Source organism: Erythrolamprus reginae, chromosome 10 (genome assembly GCF_031021105.1).
Source record: "Erythrolamprus reginae isolate rEryReg1 chromosome 10, rEryReg1.hap1, whole genome shotgun sequence".
NCBI classification, from domain to species: Eukaryota; Metazoa; Chordata; class Lepidosauria; order Squamata; family Dipsadidae; genus Erythrolamprus; species Erythrolamprus reginae.
In genome coordinates this window covers 13,005,681-13,026,192 of record NC_091959.1, presented here as the reverse complement: position 1 = coordinate 13,026,192, position 20,512 = coordinate 13,005,681, and the positions used below count along the sequence as shown (strand labels likewise).

The following is a 20,512-nucleotide window of genomic DNA, read 5'->3' as shown; positions in this document are numbered from 1 at the left end:
AACTAAACACAAATTCAAAACGATTTCTAATAGAAAATTATTATTAAAGAAAAACAAAGATCAACTACTCTTTTTTTCAAACTGCGGATCCTCTTGTTCCAATATTTGAGGGACTATCACAAAGAAGAGGGAGTCAAGCTATTCTCCAAAGCACCTGAAGCCATAACAAGAAGCAATAGTTGGAAACTAATCAAACAAGCTAGAACTAAGGAGAAATTTTCTGACAATTAGAACAATTAATCAGTGCTCAAACACTGGAAGTTTTAAAGAAGAGATTAGATAATCCTTTGCCCGAAATTGTTGTGATTCAGCCTGAGGCTGCTCAGGGACCAGCTGTGTCTCTGCTGGCTCCATGCCCGGAGGAGGATGACAGTGCAGAGGAGGGGGCTGACCAGTCGGACGGGGGAGAGGAGAATCAGGAATGGGATGAAGGAGAACAGCATGAGAGCCCCGGGGGGGGCCCTCTCCCCAGCCAGTAGCTTGGAGTCATTAGGTGATGACGCACAAGCTGTCATTGACATGAGACAGCGACGTTCAGAGCAACGAAAGGAGCAGTTAAAGAGTTATTTTCACCATTGAATTAGAAACAGCTGGGTTTGGGTGTGGTCCTCATCAGCAGGGTTTAAAAGGCAGGCAAGGCCTTGCAGCCATGTGGAGTGTTATCAATGGGAGTTGCGGTGACCTGTTTTGATTCTCAGCGTCTCTGATCTTGGCTTGTGGCCTCGCAGTCTGGAAGACTCGTGGGAGGCGTCTGTTTGCTATCTACAGCTCCGTCTTGGCAGCAAGAATCTGGTATTGCTTCATGGACTATTCCGTTCGTGTATATATTTGAAGTTCCAGTGTTTTTCCTGTTTGTAAGGACATTTTCTGTTACCTGTGTTTTCCTTGAATTATATAAACTGCCTTTGCCTTTTACCAGTGTGTCTGGCTTCTCTTTTTGGGTTGGTATTGGCTTCTGGAGTGACCCAGACAGAACAGAAATGATATAAGGTTTCCTACCTGAGCAAGGGGTTGGATTACAAGACATCCCTTCTAATTCTGTTATTCTAGTCTAATTTATGTCAATAAATCTTGCTATTGCTGTGTTTAAGGTTTTTTTTAAAAACCAACCTTATAATTTTGTCTTCGGGTCATTGGTTATGTTCAGAAATTCTGACTCACTTCTGGCCAGGGAGGGGAAAACTTTAATCCAAATTGCTGACACTTTAGTTAACACTAAATTCCATCAATTATTTATTTCGTGGCCGAATTCCTCCATCATGTTAAGCCAATTTTGTTCAACTCTTAAGATTTTTTTTTTTAGTAAGTAAATCCAGGAGGAAGGCCAGATTGCTCTGTCTGGGGCAGTGCCAGACTATGTAAAACCAGACACGGAAGAATTTTAGCCAAAATCAGAAACCTAAATTAGAGAGAAGTCCTAATGTGCCATTTTAATCTCTGCAGTGGAACTGACAACAAAAGGGGGGAAAATATATCAGAATAGCAAAGTTGTAAGGGACCTTGGAGGTCTTCTAGACCAACCCCCTGTTCAAGCAAAAGGCCCTCTACCATTCCAGACAAGTGGGTGTCTAGTTTTTTCTTGAAAGTCTCCAGTGACACGGCACCCACAAATTCTGAAGGCAAGCCGCTCCACTGGTTGGTTGGTTGGTTGGTTGGTTTATTTATTTATTTTAGTCCAATACATAGTACACATTGAAGAGAATAGATATGTAATAATATAAATAAAGAAAAGAATAGAAGAAAAGATATAAAAGTATAGGTGAACATATTTGAAAGGAAGAAAAGATAAATGAGATAAGGAGAGACAATTGGACAGGGGACCGAAGGCACACTGGTGCACTTATGCACGCCCCTTACTGACCTCTAAGGAACCTGGAGAGGTCAATCACGGTCTAAGGGAAAAATGTTGGGGGTTAGGGGTTGACACTACTGAGTCAGGTAATGAGTTCCACGCTTCGACAACTCGGTTGCTGAAGTCATATTTTTTACAGTCAAGTTTGTAGCGGTTAATATTAAGTTTGAATCTGTTGCCTGCTGTTGTGTTGTTGCGATTGAAGGTAAAGTAGTCATTGACAGGTAGAACGTTGCAGCATATGACTGGTGTGACTGGTGGGGGTGGCTTACCGAGCAAGATAAGTTTTCAAATAAGCGCTTGGACTCTTTTTCAGTTGATGAAGTTGATGCATGGTATGTCTGTATGTATGATTGGTTTCTTGAATTAGGGTTTTTAAATTAACTTAAATATTAAATTTGTTTATATTGTCTTATTGTTGTTGTTAGCCGCCCCGAGTCTACGGAGAGGGGCAGCATACAAATTTGATAAATAAAATAAATAAAAATAAATGAAGTCACATTATTTGAATAGGCACAAAAAGGACAAAGGATAGACAGCATGATTTATTGGAAGGGCTTTGTACTGAATCCACAAGGATTCCGTAGGGGTCTCTGCACTCTTTCTATAATCCGAATATCTTATTTGTATCAGAGTGGCCAAAGCTGTACACAATACTCCTATTCTGGTCTTGGTAAAGCAAGTACTAACATTTCATCCGATCTTGACGACTAGCAGCAAAATCTATTTACCTTCCCTACCGGTTCAGAGCCGCATGATTTGCGGGTGCACATACTTTTTCACCCTCTGGGCATACTTAGAAGGCCTTGCGCATGCGCAGACGGTTAAAAAATTAAAATGGTGGCAACTGGATGGGTGGGCGGAGCCTCACGCCACCATCGCTACCGGTTCTCCGAACTACGGGTGGCCACCGCTACCAATATGCCCGAACTGGGCCTAACAAGTAGCATTTCATCCTTGCTTGGTACTATTGCTCTGCCAATGCAGAATTATTCATGGTTGGGTTTTATTCGCAGAGTTGAAAGATGTCTTCCATGTTTGGCAAGCCTCGAGCCTGGGCGAACGAACGGCACCTGCCAAGCCTTCTGCAGGAGTGCAATGTGGCCATCTTGGGCTGCCAAGGAGCTGGGAAATCAGGTTATTCATTCATTCATTCATTCATTCATTCATTCATTCATTCATTTATTTTTATTTATTTTTATTTATTTTTATTTATTTATTTATTCATTCATTCATTCATTCATTCATTTATTCATTTATTCATTTATTCATTTATTCATTTATTCATTTATTCATTTATTCATTTATTCATTTATTCATTTATTCATTTATTCATTTATTCATTTATTCATTCATTCATTCATTCATTCATTCATTTATTTTTATTTATTTATTTATTTATTCATTCATTCATTCATTTTTATTTATTTATTTATTTATTTATTTATTTATTCATTTATTCATTCATTCATTTATTTATTCATTCATTCATTCATTCATTCATTCATTCATTCATTCATTCATTCATTCATTTATTTATTTATTTATTTATTTATTTATTTATTTATTTATTTATTGGATTTGTATGCTGCCCCTCTCCGGAGACTCGGGGCAGCTAACAGCAATAATAAAACAATGTACAATAATAATCCAATAAATACTAACAAAGATTAAAAACCCATTCATATAAAAAAACCAAACATACATACAGACATACCATACATGAAATTGTAAAGGCCCAGGGGGAAAGAGCATCTCAATTCCCCCATGCCTGGCGGCAGAGGTGGGTTTTAAGTAGCTTACGAAAGGCAAGGAGGGTGGGGGCAATTCTGATCTCTGGGGGGAGTTGGTTCCAGAAGGCCGGGGCCGCCACAGAGAAGGCTCTTCCCCTGGGTCCTGCCAAGCAGCATTGTTTAGTTGACAGGACCCGGAGAAGGCCAACTCTGTGGGACCTAAGTGATCGCTGGGATTCGTGCAGCAGAAGGCGGTCCCTGAGATAATCTGGTCCGGTGCCATGAAGGGCTTTATAGGTCATAACCAACACTTTGAATTGGTTGTCTGTAAGGTTAGGAGACACCTCCGCTCCTTTGGGGGGGGGGGGGAGGGCAGCCTCTCAGTCTTCATGTGCTATTCTGAAGATGCTCCCTTGTCGCTTCGGCTATCCTTATAACGCTATTTTGCAATTTGGACTTATGGAAGGAAAAGCAACGTCTCTTGAGAAAACCAGGTTGAAGAGATCTACGTCAGTGCAGGAGAAGACACTGCCTCACCATCTACTCTTGAGTAGACTTTGTATCTGCTTACCAATTATTTACTTAGCCATAGTTTGCTCAATTAACTTGATTGTGTAGGCAAAGTTGGCTCTTCTATGACTGGTGGACTTCAACTCCCAGAATTCCTGAGCCAATCATGCTAGCTCAGGAATTCTGGCACTTGAAGTCCACATGTCATAGAAGAGCCAACTTTGCCTACCCCTGGACTCTGGCCTGACAAAATATACTGTTTAATATGTCTGTGATTTTCAATCATCCAGGTCATGGTTGTCTGTAAAGTGCTTTTTCCAAAGGCAATAGTGGGGAGGAGGAGGAGGAGGAGGCGAATAGCATTAGCATTTAGACTTATATAACTGCTTCATATTGCTTTAATGGCCTTTTTAAAGCAGTTGACAGAATCAGAATCCCAAATTAGTTGAAGGAGAAACAGGTTGACAAAAAGCCCTACAGTTGGAGAGGACCTGAGCAGAAGAAATACAGTGATCCCTCTATTATCGCGAGGGTTCCGTTCCAAGACCCCTCGCGATAATCGATTTTTCGCGATGTAGGGTTGCGGAAGTAAAAACACCATCTGCGCATGCGCGCCCTTTTTTTCTATGGCCGCGCATGCGTAGATGGTGGAGTTTGCGTTCCCCGCCGCCCACGCAAAGGGGAAACCCCGATTCGTCTGCTCGCTGCTGCTGCGCTACCGAGCAGATCAGCTGCTGGGCGGCCGAAGGAACCTTCCCTGGGTCTTCCCAGCCGCCCACGCAAAGGGGAAACCCCGGCTCCTCGCTGATGCCCCCGCTCGCCCGCCCGCCGCCCGCCAGCAAGAGGGGGAGAGATAGAGAAAGAGAGAGAAGGAAAGAAAGAGATGAGAGAGGGAGGAAGAGAGTGTGAGACAGGAAGAAGCAAGATAGAGAAAGAGAGAGAGAAAGAAAGATGAGAAAGGAAGGAAGAGAGTGACGACATCGGGTGGAAAAATCGCGATACAGCGTTTCGCGAAGATCGAGATCGCGAAACTCGAGGGATCGCTGTAACTCCCCCTCCCCTCTCTTTTCTTGCAGCGCTAACGGTGAAGTTTCTTACCAAGAGGTTTATAAGTGAATACGACCCTAATCTGGGTAAGTCTGAATGGGTCTCTGTTGTGCTTCCAGCCAGGGTTGTCCTTTTACAATCACAACTCGGTCCGAAGGCCCCGACAGCTTCCCACGCTGACTCAACAGCTTTGGACCAGCTTAGCTTCTGATCCCAGATCAAGTCAAACAGAGCCCGCCACCTGTTGGGGAAAACCACTTAACAATCCAGGTTTAAGCCAGATAACGCCCAGTTGAAAGGTTTGTGCATCCCCAGGAAAAGCCACTGGAAGATTGGGATACCAAAGAGAGATTTTCAGGTTGATTATCGGGCGGCTAGGACAATCCTGCTTTGGGTTGCAAACAATGGCTCCGATCCAGAGGCCCCCAGCACCACCCAACACAAAGCAAAAGGCAGGGAGGGTGGAAGGGAATGGCATCTCCTAGCAAAGCGATGGAGAACCCTTTTTCCTTTGGGTGCCGAAAGAGCGTGTAAGTGCACTATCACGCCCACACCACAGTTCCCTCTAAGCTGAGCAGTGAGCAATCGCTCACTTAAAAATCATCATCAACTCAGAGTTTTCCAAACCTGCCCAGAAGCCGAGAGGGAAAGAGTGAGAGGGAAGGAGAGAGAGAGGAAGAGAGGAAGAGAGAGAAACAGATATAAAAAAGAGAGGAAGGAAAAGAGAAAGAAAAAGAATGGGAGTAAGGAAGAGAGAAAGAAAATCAAAATCTAGTTTGAAACTAGCTCAACTATTTAAGTGGCATTTTGATATTGATAGAGTTGCCCTATTATGAGCTCACTGTTATAGACACACAGTACAGTATTTTATTTTGAAATTCTCTGAGGCAAAACAGGGTGCGTTTTTTGTTTGTTTGTTTGTTTGTTTGTTTGTTTGTTTATTTATTTATTATTTATTTATTATTTATTTATTTATTTATTTATTTATTTATTATTTATTTATTATTTATTTATTTATTTATTATTTATTTATTTATTTATTTATTTATTTATTTATTTATTTATTTATTTATTTATTTATTTATTTATTTATTTATTTATTTATTTATTTATTTATTTATTTATTTATTTATTTATTTATTTATTTATTTATTTATTTATTTATTTATTTATTTATTTATTTATTTATTTATTTATTATGTGCCGCCCAGTCCCAAAGGGACTGCCGCTCAGACACTATACTTTTCCACCACCACCCCAAAAAAATTAGAGGGAACACTGGCCCACACTCATAATTCAGTGCCTGGGGAGGGCGAAAACAGCTTCCCCCACCCACCTGAGGCCCTCTGGAGGCTGCAAATGGCCTCTTTTCCCAAATTCTGGGGGGCCCAGTAGATTCTTGTTTCGCCCTTCCTAGGCGACAAAGGTTTCCCTGGAGCCGGGTTAGGGTAAAAAAATTATCTATCTATCTATCTATCTATCTATCTATCTATCTATCTATCTATCTATCTATCTATCTATCTATCTATTTATTGGATTTGTATGCCACCCCTCTCCGTAGACTCGGGGCAGTTAACAACAGTAACAAAAACAGCATATAACAATCCAATATTAAAGCAGTTAAAAACCCTTATTATAAAACCAAACATACATACAGACATACCATGCATAAAATTGTAAAGGCCTAGGGAGAAAGAGTATCTCAATTCCCCCAGGCCTAGCGGCAGAGGTGGGTTTTAAGAAGCTTACGAAAGGCAAGGAGGGTGGGGGCAATTCTAATCTCTGGGGGGAGTTGGTTCCAAAGGGCCGGGGCCGCCACAGAGAAGGCTCTTCTCCTGGGTCCCGCCAAGCAACATTGTTTAGTTGACGGGACCCGGAGAAGACCCACTCTGTGGGACCTAACTGGTCGCTGGGATTCGTGCAGCAGAAGGCGGTCCCTGAGATAATCTGGTCCGGTGCCATGAAGGGCTTTATAGGTCATAACCAACACTTTGAATTGTGACCGGAAACTGATCGGCAACCAATGCAGACTGCGGAGTGTTGGTGTAACATGGGCATATTTGGGGAAGCCCATGATTGCTCTCGCAGCTGCATTCTGCACGACCCGAAGTTTCTGAACACTTTTCAAAGGTAGCCCCATGTAGAGAGCGTTACAGTAGTCGAGCCTCGAGGTGATGAGGGCATGAGTGACTGTGAGCAGTGACTCCCGGTCCAAATAGGGCTGCAACTGGTGCACCAGGCGAACCTGGGCAAACGCCCCCCTTGCCACAGCCGAAAAATGCCCTCCCAGAGCCTCTGTGCGAGCCAAAAATCAGCTAGCCGGCACACACATGCATGTTGGGGCTGAACTTGGGCAATGGCTCATGTGCCAGTCGATATGGCTCTGCATACCATGTGTAGCACCCATGCCATAGGTTCGCCACCACTATCCTAGCAAACAGAAAAATGGGGCTCCTTTTTTGGGTCCCTGGAAGAGTTTAGCCCTCTTCAGGATTTTTTTTAAAAAAATATTAAAATAATTATTTAAAAAACAATGATTAAACTATTTTATTCAAACATGCTGCAGGGCGTTTGAAAGTTCTCCCAAGTTCTCCTTACAAATATGCTTCGTGGCTCTTTGAAAACAAGCTGCCAAATTTAGAGCACATACCAAGGAAAGTAGAGATAGAAAACAACGATTGCCTTGAAGGGCAAGAAGAGGCTTCTGGATTTAAGGGGGAGGAAAAAAAAACTTCCAGAAAGTTAATGAGCTGTGATGTAGATCCCTTGTCAACTTACAAATCCCCCTTGAAACAGGCCAGGAGCCAAGACCAAAATGACCTTAAAAGATTTCTTTGCTAGCCTTCTCTTTAGTCGGTATTTGCTTTCTGGATTTCTCAATCCGAATAGGGCTGGAAGCAATGATGAGCTCCTATGGGTTCGGTCAGATACACAGAACCGGTAGAAAAAAAATGGGTTTTTTTCTTTTTTTACCCTTCTGGGCTCTGGGGATGTTTTTCCTATTGCAGCAAATGAGGTTGAATGTGTATAATTTTATAAGAACTGAGTGTGTGTGTGTAGAGACACATATAGTTTATGTAGTAGATAATGTATATTTTTGTGTGTCTGTATGTAATATGTATGTACACGTATGGTACATATACATAGAATTAAATAGTATATTTTGGATGTTCAGTCAGAGCCTCTGTGTGAGCCAATAATAATAATAATAATAATAATAATAATAATAATAATAATAATAATAATAATAATATTGAATGAGCCGGGGTGGCGCAGCAGGTAGAGTGCTGTACTGCAGGCCACTGAAGCTGACTTGTAGATCTGAAGGTCAGCGGTTCAAATCTCATCACCGGCTCAAGGTTGACTCAGCCTTCTATCCTTCCGAGGTGGGTAAAATGAGGACCCGGATTGTGGGGGCAATAGCCTAGCTCTGTTAAAAAAGTGCTATTGCTAACATGTTGTAAGCCGCCCTGAGTCTAAGGAGAAGGGCGGCATAAAAATCGAATAAATAAATAAATGAATGAATGAATGAATGAATGAATGAATGAATGAATAAATAAATAAATAAAAATAATAATAATAATAATACAGTGATCCCTCGATTTTTGCGATCTCGATCTTCGCGAAACGCTATATCGCGATTTTTCAAAAAATATTAATTAAAAATATTTTCCCACCCGATGACGTCACTCTCTTCCTTTCTCATCTTTCTTTCTCTCTCTCTTTCTCTATCTTGCTTCTTCCTCTCTCACACTCTCTTCCTCCCTCTCTCATCTCTTTCTTTCCTTCTCTCTCTTTCTCTATCTCTCCCCCTCTTGCTCTCGAGCGGCGCGTGGGCGGCGAGGAAGACCCAGGGAAGGTTCCTTCGGCCGCCCAGCAGCTGATCTGCTCGACAGCGCCGCAGCAGCGAGGAGCCGAAGATCCGGGTTTCCCCTTTGCGTGGGCGGCGGGGGAACCCGGATCTTCGGCTCCTCGCTGCTGCGGCGCTGCCGAGCAGATCAGCTGCTGGGCGGCCGAAGGAACCTTCCCTGGGTCTTCCCCGCCGCCCACGCAAAGGGGAAACCCCGATCTTCGGCTCCTCGCTGCTGCGGTGCTGCCGAGCAGATCAGCTGCTGGGCGGTGGAAGGAACCTTCCCTGGGTCTTCCCAGATGCGGAAGTAAAAACACCATCTGCGCATGCGCGGCCATGGAAAAAAAAGATGGTGTTTTTACTTCCGCACCACTATATCGTGAAAAATCGATTGTCGCGTGGGGTCTTGGAACGGAACCCTCGCGATAATCGAGGAATCACTGTAATTATTATTATTATTATTATTATTATTATTATTATTATTATTATTAATTAGATTTGTATGCCGCCCCTCTCCGCAGACTCAGGGCGGCTCACAACAACAATAAAACAATGTACAACAAATCTAATAATTTAAAAATCACTAAAAAACCCTTATTAAAATCAAACATACACACAAACATACCATGCATAAACTGTATAGGCCCGGGGGAGATGTCTCAATTCCCCCATGCCTGATGGCAGAGGTGGGTTTTAAGGAGTTTACAAAAGGCAAGGAGGGTGGGGGCAGTTCTAATCTCTGGGGGGGGCTGGTTCCAGAGGGTTGGGGCCGCCACAGAGAAGGCTCTTCCCCTGGGTCTCGCCAAACGACATTGTATAGTCGACAGGACCCGGAGAAAGCCAACTCTGTGTGACCTAATCGGTTGCTGGGATTCGTGCGGCAGAAGGCGGTCCCGGAGATATTCTGGTCTGATGCCATGAAGGGCTTTATAGATCATAACCAACACTTTGAATTGTGACCGGAAACTGATCGGCAACCAATGCAGACTGCGGAGTGTTGGTGTGATATGAGCATACCTAGGGAAGCCCATGATTGCTCTCGCAGCTGGCCAGGACACACAGGCACATTGGAGCTGGGCTAGGACAACGGCTCGCATGCCAGCAGATATGGTTCCATATGCCACCTATGGCACCCGTGCCACAGGTTCGCCATCACTGATCTATAATTTTCTGTTTGTCGGTGCCCCAGGGAGAGCGATGAGCAAGGAGTCAGACTGAAGCTAGGAACTTCATCAATCAGTGACAAAGAAGCTGGAGTGTATAATTGTGTAGGAAATTCTTGGCAGGTAGCTGCTTTGAGTCATACCTAGAAGTTGAAGAATGACAGAGGAGGCTTTCAGAGAAGGCACGGAAGAATAAATTCTGGATATATGTTTTCCATTCGTTTTGCCTACTGGGATTTCTTTTCAAAAGCTGTGGCTTCCATTGAAAAGGCTCCAGTGATCGAAATAATCACTGCCTATAAAATAAACTATGCAGGCAATATCTAAGCAATCTCATTCCCACGTTCCTTTCCCCCCTCCCCTTTGAACAATCAGTGCAAAAATGAACAGATAAGGAACAAGCATGTGATAGTTGGTTTAGCATCGCCTTTTGATTAGTTTAATGTTTTAAAATAGGATGCATCAGGGGTGGGTTCCAACTTTTTTTACTACGGTTCTGTGGGTGTGGCTTATTTTGTGGGTGTGGCTTAAAGGTCAGGTGGGCGTGGCTTCAGATGGGCGTTTCTTGGTGGTTGTGTGACCTGGTGGGCCTGGTCAACTTGTAAAATATGGTGAAACTCACTTAACAACATTCTTGCTTAGCAACCAAAATTTTGGGCTTGATTGTGGCCATAAGTTTTTTTTCTTTCTTTGTTTGTTTTGTTTGTTTGTTTGTTTGTTTGTTTCTCTCTCTCTTCCTTCCTTTCCTTCCTTCCTTCTTCCTTCCTTCCTTTCCTTCCTTCCTTCCCTCCTTCCTTCCTTCCTTCCTTCTTCCTTCCTTCCTTCCTTCCTTTCCTTCCTTCCCTCCTTCCTTCCTTCCTTCCTTCTTACTTTCTTCCTTCCTTCCCTTTCCTTTCTTTTCCTCCTCCTTTCCTTTTTTCCTTCCTTTCCTTTCATCCTCCTTTCCTTTTTCCATTCCTTCCCTTTCACTTCCTCCTCCTTTTCTTTTTTCCTTTTTTCCTTTCTTCTTTCCTTCTTTCCTTTCTACCAAACGATCTACCAAATTTCAAAACATTTGTTTTGCAGAAGACACTTATGCTTCGGAAGAGATAGTAGACCAACAGCCTGTCTTGCTCAAGGTGATGGATACAGCTGATCAGGTATGTCAATGAAACCTCAGCCATCCAGTCCAAAGGTATCTTTTAAAGGTGAAAATCGTGGCGAGTTCATTTTACCAACCTCGGACGGATGGAAAGTTGAGTCAAGCTGGTGAGATTCGAACTGCCAAATCGCAGTCAGCTGGCAGTCAGCAGAAGCAGCCTGCAGTACTGCACTCTAAGAACTGTGCCACCGCGGCTCATAAGGTGATCTTATTCACCTCATTTAAGGTGGTCGTGTTCACTCTCTTGCCTCCAGAGATTTGGGGGCTACAGTCCCATCCTCTTTAGTGAGCATGCACATTTGGAAGACCCCAGATGGAGACTCCATAAAATTAATCCTGCAGCTCATAAATAATAAGTCTGCATCGTCAAGATACTGCGAAAGATGTTTTACAGATGATTTACTTCATAGGAGGAGTTGCTGAAATGCAAACACCTTGAGCAAATTCCCAGGTGTTGGAATATATTGCAACAGAGGTCTTCAGACTTGGCAACTTTAAGACTTGTGGACTTCAACTCCCAGAATTCTCAATTTGTACACAAAAACAACATACCATAAATGAGTTCACTGAAAATGGCATAGGCAATTCCAATCCTTAGCAAAACGATTCTTATAGAAGCAAAGCAGCAAGTTATTATTATGTCACAGTAATTCTTACCAATTCTATTATTATTACCGTATTTTTCAGTGTATAAGACGCACATTTTTCCTCCCTAAAAGAGGCTGATAATTAGGGTGCGTCTTATACTCTGGATGTAGCTTTATTCCAGCCCTAACTAGCTGCTTACAATCTTCCCAGCTCTTACCTTGCAGGCTCTTTCACTGTTTCTCTCTGTAAAGAATGTTTTCCAAGCCCCAAGTCTTTGCAGGGTTTGTTTCATTACTCTAACTTGCTCTGAGTAAGTTTCTTTCCAGCCCTAACCAGGTGCTAACAATGTTCCCAGCTCTTACCGGCCTGCAAGCTCTTTCATTGTTACTCTCTGCCAAGAATGTATTCCAAACTCTGTCTTTGTAGGGGGGGGTTTCATTGCTTTACTTGCTCCAGATATTTCTTTCCAGCCCTAACCAGGGGCTATTAATGTACCCAAGCTCTTTCATTGTTACTCTCTGCAAAGAATATTTTCCAAGCCCTAAGTCTTTGCAGGTTTTTTTCTCCCCATTGGTCTAACTTGCTCCAAATGTTTCTTTCCAGCCCTAAACATGTGCTAACAATGTTCCCAGCTTTTACCCGTTTGCAAACTCTTTCATTGTTACTCTCTGCAAAGATTTTTTTCCCTATTTTCCTCCCCCGAAACTAAGGTGCATCTTATATTCCAGTGCATCTTATACTCCAAAAAATACAGTATGTCCCTCTCAGAGCAGCTTACCTAAGAATAAACCCTGCATTGTTCTTTGGAGTTTGGTAGTTTCATGTGTCTTCTGCTGTAGCCTAGAATATTTCTCAGGATATTTTTAAAAGAACATCACAAGGGCAGAGTCAAATAAATGGAATAGTGTTTCATTTAAAATTAAGGAAAATTAAAGCAGCTTTAAAGGTTAAAGACCAGAGAAGGCATGTGACTCTCCCCTCTTCTTGGAAGATCAAAATACACTGATTTGAGATAAGATCGAAAGCTATGCATGGCCCAAGGCAACTGTCTTCACTCCTTTCCTTCAAAACTCACAATGGCTTTTTAATGTAGTGCCAAGAGTAGCGTCCAACTGTTTTGGATCCAAAGGGGCTTTGAAACAATAGACGTCTGAAGAAGGCCTCCTTCAGCCTTGTTACATTTCTCCCCCTACCCCGGTTCTTTTAAAAAAAAAACGTATTTGGTTATTTACATTTTTAAAAATACAATACAATGACATATATATATATCTAGGCAAAAAAGGAGCTGTGATGTTCCTTCAATATACCAGGGTGATTCGGCACAAAATGTAACCCTTCCCTGGTATAGAGCTGAAAGGATTTGATACTGTAGCATAGAGGCTAATTCTCTGCCTTACAAGGCAAAGGTTGCAGGTTCAAGTCCCAGTGAGGGTATGGCTAGCTGATGAGACCAAAATAAGGCCGAAATAGATCTATCCTAGTCTCCCTTAATTTTCAAATTCAGCAAAAAAAACATGTGACATATATATATTGGAAATTGACAGTACTAAATTAATTTCCAAAACAGAACACTACAGCAAAAGAATAATCATGGAAGCCATCGAGATAGAAAAACATCCCCAAAATATGAACAAGCTGGATGATACCTCCCGCCTACCAGACATCTGGAAACCAGCCCTCAAATGTAACCCAGCCATAAAAACTGAAACCAGACTCAGAACACACATTGCAAAACAATCAAGTAGCCTGCAAGCTCCAACTACTCAGGATATCACGCCTAATCAACAGCCATTAACCAATCAGCATACTTCAGCTACATCAACAACCCCAGGTGTTACCCCACTGACTCACCAGAAAGTTTCTACACAGCAGGCAATTGCTGAGACATCAAACCACACCCAGCCACCAGTATTTATAGAAAGAAGGCAGCTAAGGTCTCGCAGTGTTCGCCTTAGAACAAGGACAGAAACACTAGCCTGAAGATGACGAGTGGGACCTCGTCGAAATGTCGCCAGAAATTTCCAAATCCTACACGGGAAGAAACCCGAACATACCAAGACCGTCATATATATATATATGATACAGGAGATGAGCCTATATCCTAATGGCTAAGACAAGTCAGAGGCCACGGGTTCAAATCCCAGTAAAAAGGGTGTGGCTACCTGATGAAGGCAAATAAGCCCGAAATAGATCTATAGTGGTCTCCCTTCCTTTTCATTATCAGCAAAAATATGTTACATATATATGTATGTATGTATATACACTCCTCAAAAAAAAAATAAAGGGAACACTCAAAGAACACATCCTAGATCTGAATTAATTAAATATTCTCATTGAATACTTTGTTCTGTACAAAGTTAAATGTGCACAACAGCAGGTGAAATTGATTGTCAATCAGTGTTGCTTCCTAAGTGGACAGTTTGGAGTTATATTGTGTTGTTCAAGTGTTCCCTTTATTTTTTGAGCAGTATACATACACCTCTAGGGTTATCATACAGTATCGATGATCTATTCATGCTTATATATGAATCAACATAATTCTATAGTTACATTATGATTTTTACTTAATAAGTATAAGTATAAGTATAAGTATAATTATAGTAATTTAAAGTTAATAAAATCATATATGTATTACTAAGTGAAATGTTTACAAATTTATTTTGTTTTCTCCTTTCAAGCCAATCATAAACTCCGAATTTCATAGTATTCCGAATCCTCCTTTCATTTAATTTCATTGTCATTTTATCTCATTCAGCTCAATCAAAATCCTTCTTAATTATTGTATTTTCAGCTGGTACATCTTTTTTGTTTCCAATATTGTGCAAAACTAATTCTAGCTGCAGTCAGAAGATGGAATATGATGTAATAATATTCTCTTTCTATTTTCTGGTTTAGTATTCCCAGTAGAAATGTTTCCGATTTCATATTTATTTTTTGTTTTGTGATTTCTCTTGCCATATCTGAATTTTATGCCAAAATTGCATTGTAACCGGTTCTATTTTACCTTCAATCCTGCCAACAGGGATATATTGTTTGCTGCCAAGATGGATGTACAGTGATCCCTCTATTATCGCGAGGGTTCCGTTCCAAGACCCCTCGCGATAATCGATTTTTCGCGATATAGGGTTGCGGAAGTAAAAACACCATCTGCGCATGCGCGCCCTTTTTTTCTATGGCCGCGCATGCGTAGATGGTGGAGTTTGCGTTCCCCGCCGCCCACGCAAAGGGGAAATCCCGATTCGGCTCCTCGCAGCTGCTGCGCTACCGAGCAGATCAGCTGCTGGGCGGCCGAAGGAACCTTCCCTGGGTCTTCCCGGCCGCCCACGCAAAGGGGAAACCCCGGCTCCTCGCTGATGCCCGCCGCTCGCCCGCCCGCCAGCAAGAGGGGGAAGACCCAGGGAAGGTTCCTTCGGCCGCCCAGCAGCTGATCTGCTCGGCGCAGTAGCAGCGAGCAGACGAAGATCGGGGTTTCCCAGCCGCCCACGCAAAGGGGAAACCCCGGCTCCTCGCTGATGCCCCTGCTCTCCCGCCCGCTGCCCGCCGCCCGCCAGCAAGAGGGGGAGAGATAGAGAAAGAGAGAGAAGGAAAGAAAGAGATGAGAGAGGGAGGAAGAGAGTGTGAGAGAGGAAGAAGCAAGATAGAGAGAGAGAGAAAGAAAGATGATAAAGGAAGGAAGAGAGTGACGTCATTGGCTGGGGAAAATCGTGATATAGCGTTTCGCGAAGATCGAGATCGCGAAAATCGAGGGATCACTGTATTGTTTGCTGTTAGATGGGGGAGATGCTGGGCCTTCTAACCGATTCCCACGTGCTTCTATGTCAGGACACACCAGTGGGCTGTGAGAGGTATCTGAACTGGGCGCATGCCTTCCTAGTAGTCTATAGCATTGAAAACCGGAAGAGCTTTGAAGCATGTCGGCAGTACCTGGATCTCATTGCTCTCCACTTGAAGAACACGTTCCATGAATCTCCAGTTCTCCTGATAGGGAACAAGCTGGATATGGAACAGTACAGGTAAGAAGTTTAAGAGCTGGGCCAAAGGAGGTGATGGGTTGATTTATATTACAGTAGTACCTCTAGATACGAGCTGCTCCACATGCGAGTATTCCAAGTTACGAGTCGCTACGCGAACGAAATTTCTGTTCGACACCCGAGCTCAAATTTGGGATAGGAGCCGAGCTTCCGCTAGGTGGCGCAAGAATCTCCTTGCTTCCAGTTATCTCGGCGCGAAAAACAAAGTCTAAAGGCATTCGTTCGAGATGCGAGTTGATCAACTTACGAGCTCGGGTCTGGAACGAATTAAACTCATATGTCGAGGTACCACTGTATTGGGGAAATGTGGCATCCCGCAAGACAGTGGTTCTCAACCTGAGGGTCTGCATCCCTTTGGGGGTCAAATGAATGTTTCACAGGGGTCGGCTAAGACCACGGGAAAAGACAAATTTCCCACGGTGTTAGGAACTAAAGTTTCTATTCTGACACCTTGGAACATACTTTTACAATATGACCAATCAGGCGTTTACAGTGGGGGTGTCCCTTTGACCTTCTTGCCAATCAGCTTAAAGCTCCTTTGGGAGAATTGGCGCTAGACTTATGGTTGGGGGTCACCACAATGTGAAGAACTGTATTAAGGGATCATGGCATTAGAAAGGTTGAGAACCACTGCTGTAGGAGAAGAAAAAGGGATGATGTTAAGCACATCATCAGCTTAGAATCATTACATTGCCACAAACAGTCCAGGTCCAATCATAGTTCCCTCTAAGTTGAGCAGTGAGCAATCGCTCACTTAAAAATCATCATCAACTCAGAGTTTTCCAAACCTGCCCAGAAGCCGAGAGGGAAAGAGTGAGAGGGAAGGAGAGAGAGAGGAAGAGAGGAAGAGAGAGAAACAGATAGAAAAAAGAGAGGAAGGAAAAGAGAAAGAGAAAGAATGGGAGTAAGGAAGAGAGAAAGAAAATCAAAATCTAGTTTGAAACTAGCTCAACTATTTAAGTGGCATTTTGATATTGATAGAGTTGCCCTATTATGAGCTCACTGATATAGACACACAGTACAGTATTTTATTTTGAAATTCTCTGAGGCAAAACAGGGTGGGTTTTTTATTTGTTTGTTTGTTTGTTTGTTTGTTTGTTTATTTATTTATTGTTTCTGTGCCGCCCAGTCCCGAAGGGACTGCCGCTCAGACACTATACTTTTCCGCCCAGCCCCCAAAAAAAATTAGAGGGAACACTGGGTCCAATCCCTCTTGAATTCCATTGACCGTTATCTGGCATCAATTTAGTACTAGAGTTGACTAGATTAACGTTAGGTGCAAAGGATCGGGCCCACATGTTAAATTGCAATTCAAACATTTAATCACTCAAGCCTGCATACAAGTATCTAATCAACTAAAGTTCTGTTTCAAATTGGCACCAGATAATGGACAACATAATTCATAATTCCTTCCTGGCCTCGGCCCAGCTCTCTTCCAGCCTCACGCGGCCACCTCCCTCCTGAAGTGCAAGCAGAAGGCATGGGTGGAAGTGGTGCTGGCTGCATTTGTGCTTCTGGTAGCGCCCGTTCGCCTAACTACCCAGCCCGAGGTGGGGGAGGGCGACTCAGGAAGGAGAGCGCAGGAACACGAAGCAAATTGTCACCCCAGCGAGCGACACTGGTAAGGTTGTAAGTCGAGGATTTAACAGTTCACTTGACCGATGATGACCATTCAAGCCACTCCCACCTGGTCACATGACCATTAAGCCACTCCCACAAAATAAGCCACACCCACAGCTCATTACTGGACGTATGTAGTTTTTTTAAAGTGTTGCCTCTTTTTCATAGGGGATGTTCTCTCCTTCTTTCTTCCCCCAGACAGGTGACCAAAGCCGAGGGGTTGTCTCTTGCCACCAAGTACGGCTTCTCCTTCCACGAAGTCTCCGCGTGCCTGGATTTTGAGTCCGTGCAGCACGTTTTCCACGAGGCGGTACGGGAAGTGAGGCGAGAGCAGGACAGACCTCTGGCGGTCCGGCCCTTGTTTATCATCGAAGAGAAGCCCTCGGCTCACCTGGTCCCAACCGCCACCATTGCCTCCACCTACAACTCCCTCTCCACCGTCAACTACAAAGAGGTCCCTTCGGTTGCCCGGGCCAAGCTGGTGACGGTCAAATCCTCCAGAGCGCAAAGCAAAAGGAAGGCGCCAGCGTTGACTTTGCTGAAGGGGTTTAAGATATTCTAAGCCAGGGATTCTGCAAGGTGGTCCCAAGGGAGAATGAGGAACGCGGCTGTGGCTGGGATGGGCTCTTGAATCCCCAGGCAAGGATGGGGTCATTTTGAATAGCCATCTCTTGGCCTTTGCTGAAGCCCAAGTGGCCGCCTAAGAAGGCAGCAAAGCATTTTAGGAAAAGACCATGAATTGACGGTGGACGAACTATGGGTGAAGCCACCAGGTGGAGAAGGTGGCTCTGAACATTTTTTTCTGGGTCATCAACATGTGGAAGACTGTGCCACAGGCTGCTTGTTCAATGGATGGAACAATCCCATGGAAAGAGTTTGCTCTTGAGGTCTTTTTCTTGGGACTGAATAGAGATTTGGTAAGCCAGAGAAACTACAATCAGCCAAAGAAAGGATTCTCCCATGAAATCTAGGTTACTGAAATCTAGGTTACTGAAAGAGTAGTAGATCCTTGGAACAAACTTCCAGCAGACGTGGTAGATAAATCCACAGTAACTGAATTTAAACATGCCTGGGATAAACATATATCCACCCTAAGATAAAATACGGAAAATAGTATAAGGGCAGACTAGATGGACCATGAGGTCTTTTTCTGCTGTCAGTCTTCTATGTTTCTAAATAGAAGACATCGAACATAGAATGTCAGAATTAGAAGGGGCCCTGGATTTGATGTTCTAGTCCAACCCCAATATCCTCAAACGGGAGACCCTATACCCGTCATGGCGAACCTATGGTCACAGGTGGCACGCAGAGCCATATCTGTCGGCCTGCGAGCCATTGTTCTAGTTCAACACCAGCGCACATGTGCCTGCCGAACAGCTAATGAGAAGCCTGTGGGAGGGCATTTTTGGAGCATTTTCAGAGGTTCTAAGAAATCCTGGGGAGGGCAAAAATGAACCTACAGGGCCCACCGGAAGTTGGGAAACAGGGAAGTGGAGGGGTTATGCACGCATGCATGGGGAGGGGGCAATATGGGAGGATCACATACATGCACACTGGGTGGGGCACATGGGGGCATTGAATTATGGATGTGGGCATAAGTGTGCGTGTGATAGTATGCACATGTGTCAGAGGAAAAAAAGGTTTGCCATCACTGCCCTGTACCAGTGATGGTGAACCTATGGCATGCGCGCCACAGGTTGGCACATGGAGCCATATCTGCTGGCACACGAGCCGTTGCCTTACCTTAGCTCCAGCATTGTGAATGTGCCAGTCAGCTGATTTTCGGCTCACGGGGAGAGTCTGGGAGGTGTTTTTGGATTCCAGAGGGCCTCTGGGGGGCCTTGGAGGGCATTTTCACTCTCCCCAGCCCCTAGGGAAGCCTCTGGAGCCTGGGGAGGGTGAAAAACGGGCATACTTGGCCCACCGGAAGTCAGGAAATGGCCATTTTGGGCCTCCAGAGAGCCTTTGCAGGGGCCAGGGGAAGCAGTTTTTGCCCTCCCCAGACAATGAATTATGGGTTTTGCACTCGCGCATGTACAATAGGCTGCACACATGCAGTTTTGGCACCTGAGGATAAAAAGGTTCGCCATCAGTGCTCTATACCATCCCAGATAGATGGCTGTCCAGTCTCTCCTTAAAAATGTCCCGTGACCCAGAACTTCTGGAATAAGATGTTCCACTGGTTGATTGTTCTCACTGTCAGGAGGTTTCTCCTAAATTCTAGGTTGTTTCTCTCTTTGATTAGCTTCGTCTGTTGTTTCTTGTCTTGCCTTCGAGTGCTTTGGAGCTCTGGACATTTGGACATTCATACCCACCCCATGTTTTCCATGTGGTTAAGAAAAACCACATCCCACGGCACAATTTCACCAACATTCTTTTTGATGTCTAAGTTCTCATCCATCAATAACAGGAAAATGGTTGGAAAATCCAAAACCACAGAGCTGTTCAACCAGCCGAAGAAATAATAATAATATACAGTCCTTATCTTCTCTCCCCTCCCCGATGTTTGGAGGAGCACATTTTATAAATAAAGTAAAGGCAGGACAATGGGAGAAAGCACAAAATGAACAAATGGACCTAGAAGCACAAGCCAAGCACACCAATGTGCCAGGGAATATGACTCTGTGAGCACCAATAATGGGTTTTATGATGATCCCCTAGAGTTGACAAATTGTAGATTGTATAGATGCACAGTGACCTCTAGCGTTCCTGGACAATGAAACATTTTCAGTCCTTTGTCCTTTGTGCTAATTTCTCCTAATCAACTTGAATTGATTAGGGGTAGTGATTTCTGACAGTCCCAAAATGGGTGAACAGTGCAGTCAGGCGGTAGGGAAAGCAAGTAGGATGCTTGGCTGCATAGCTAGAGGTATAACAAGCAGGAAGAGGGAGATTATGATCCCGCTATATAGAGTGCTGGTGAGACCACATTTGGAATACTGTGTTCAGTTCTGGAGACCTCACCTACAAAAAGATA

The 20,512-nt window shown here is 43.7% G+C and overlaps 2 protein-coding genes across 2 annotated transcripts in view; both read left to right on the top strand.

Annotated features, from left to right (window-relative positions):
* The window catches only part of RASL12 (RAS like family 12), a 25,338-nt gene extending 6,311 nt beyond the window's left edge, over positions 1 to 19,027 (top strand). Inside the window, exons 2-6 of the mRNA XM_070762102.1 lie at positions 2,869 to 2,989; positions 5,172 to 5,228; positions 11,221 to 11,294; positions 15,707 to 15,897; positions 17,734 to 19,027. Of these exons, the coding sequence (XP_070618203.1) occupies positions 2,878 to 2,989; positions 5,172 to 5,228; positions 11,221 to 11,294; positions 15,707 to 15,897; positions 17,734 to 18,097 (798 nt within the window). The 5' untranslated portion in view covers positions 2,869 to 2,877 and the 3' untranslated portion in view covers positions 18,098 to 19,027. The remainder of the gene's footprint in view (positions 1 to 2,868; positions 2,990 to 5,171; positions 5,229 to 11,220; positions 11,295 to 15,706; positions 15,898 to 17,733) is intronic.
* Positions 1 to 20,512, top strand: part of ANKDD1A (ankyrin repeat and death domain containing 1A) — a 350,194-nt gene that overhangs the window by 217,593 nt on the left and 112,089 nt on the right. The gene's annotated exons all lie outside the window — the stretch shown is intronic.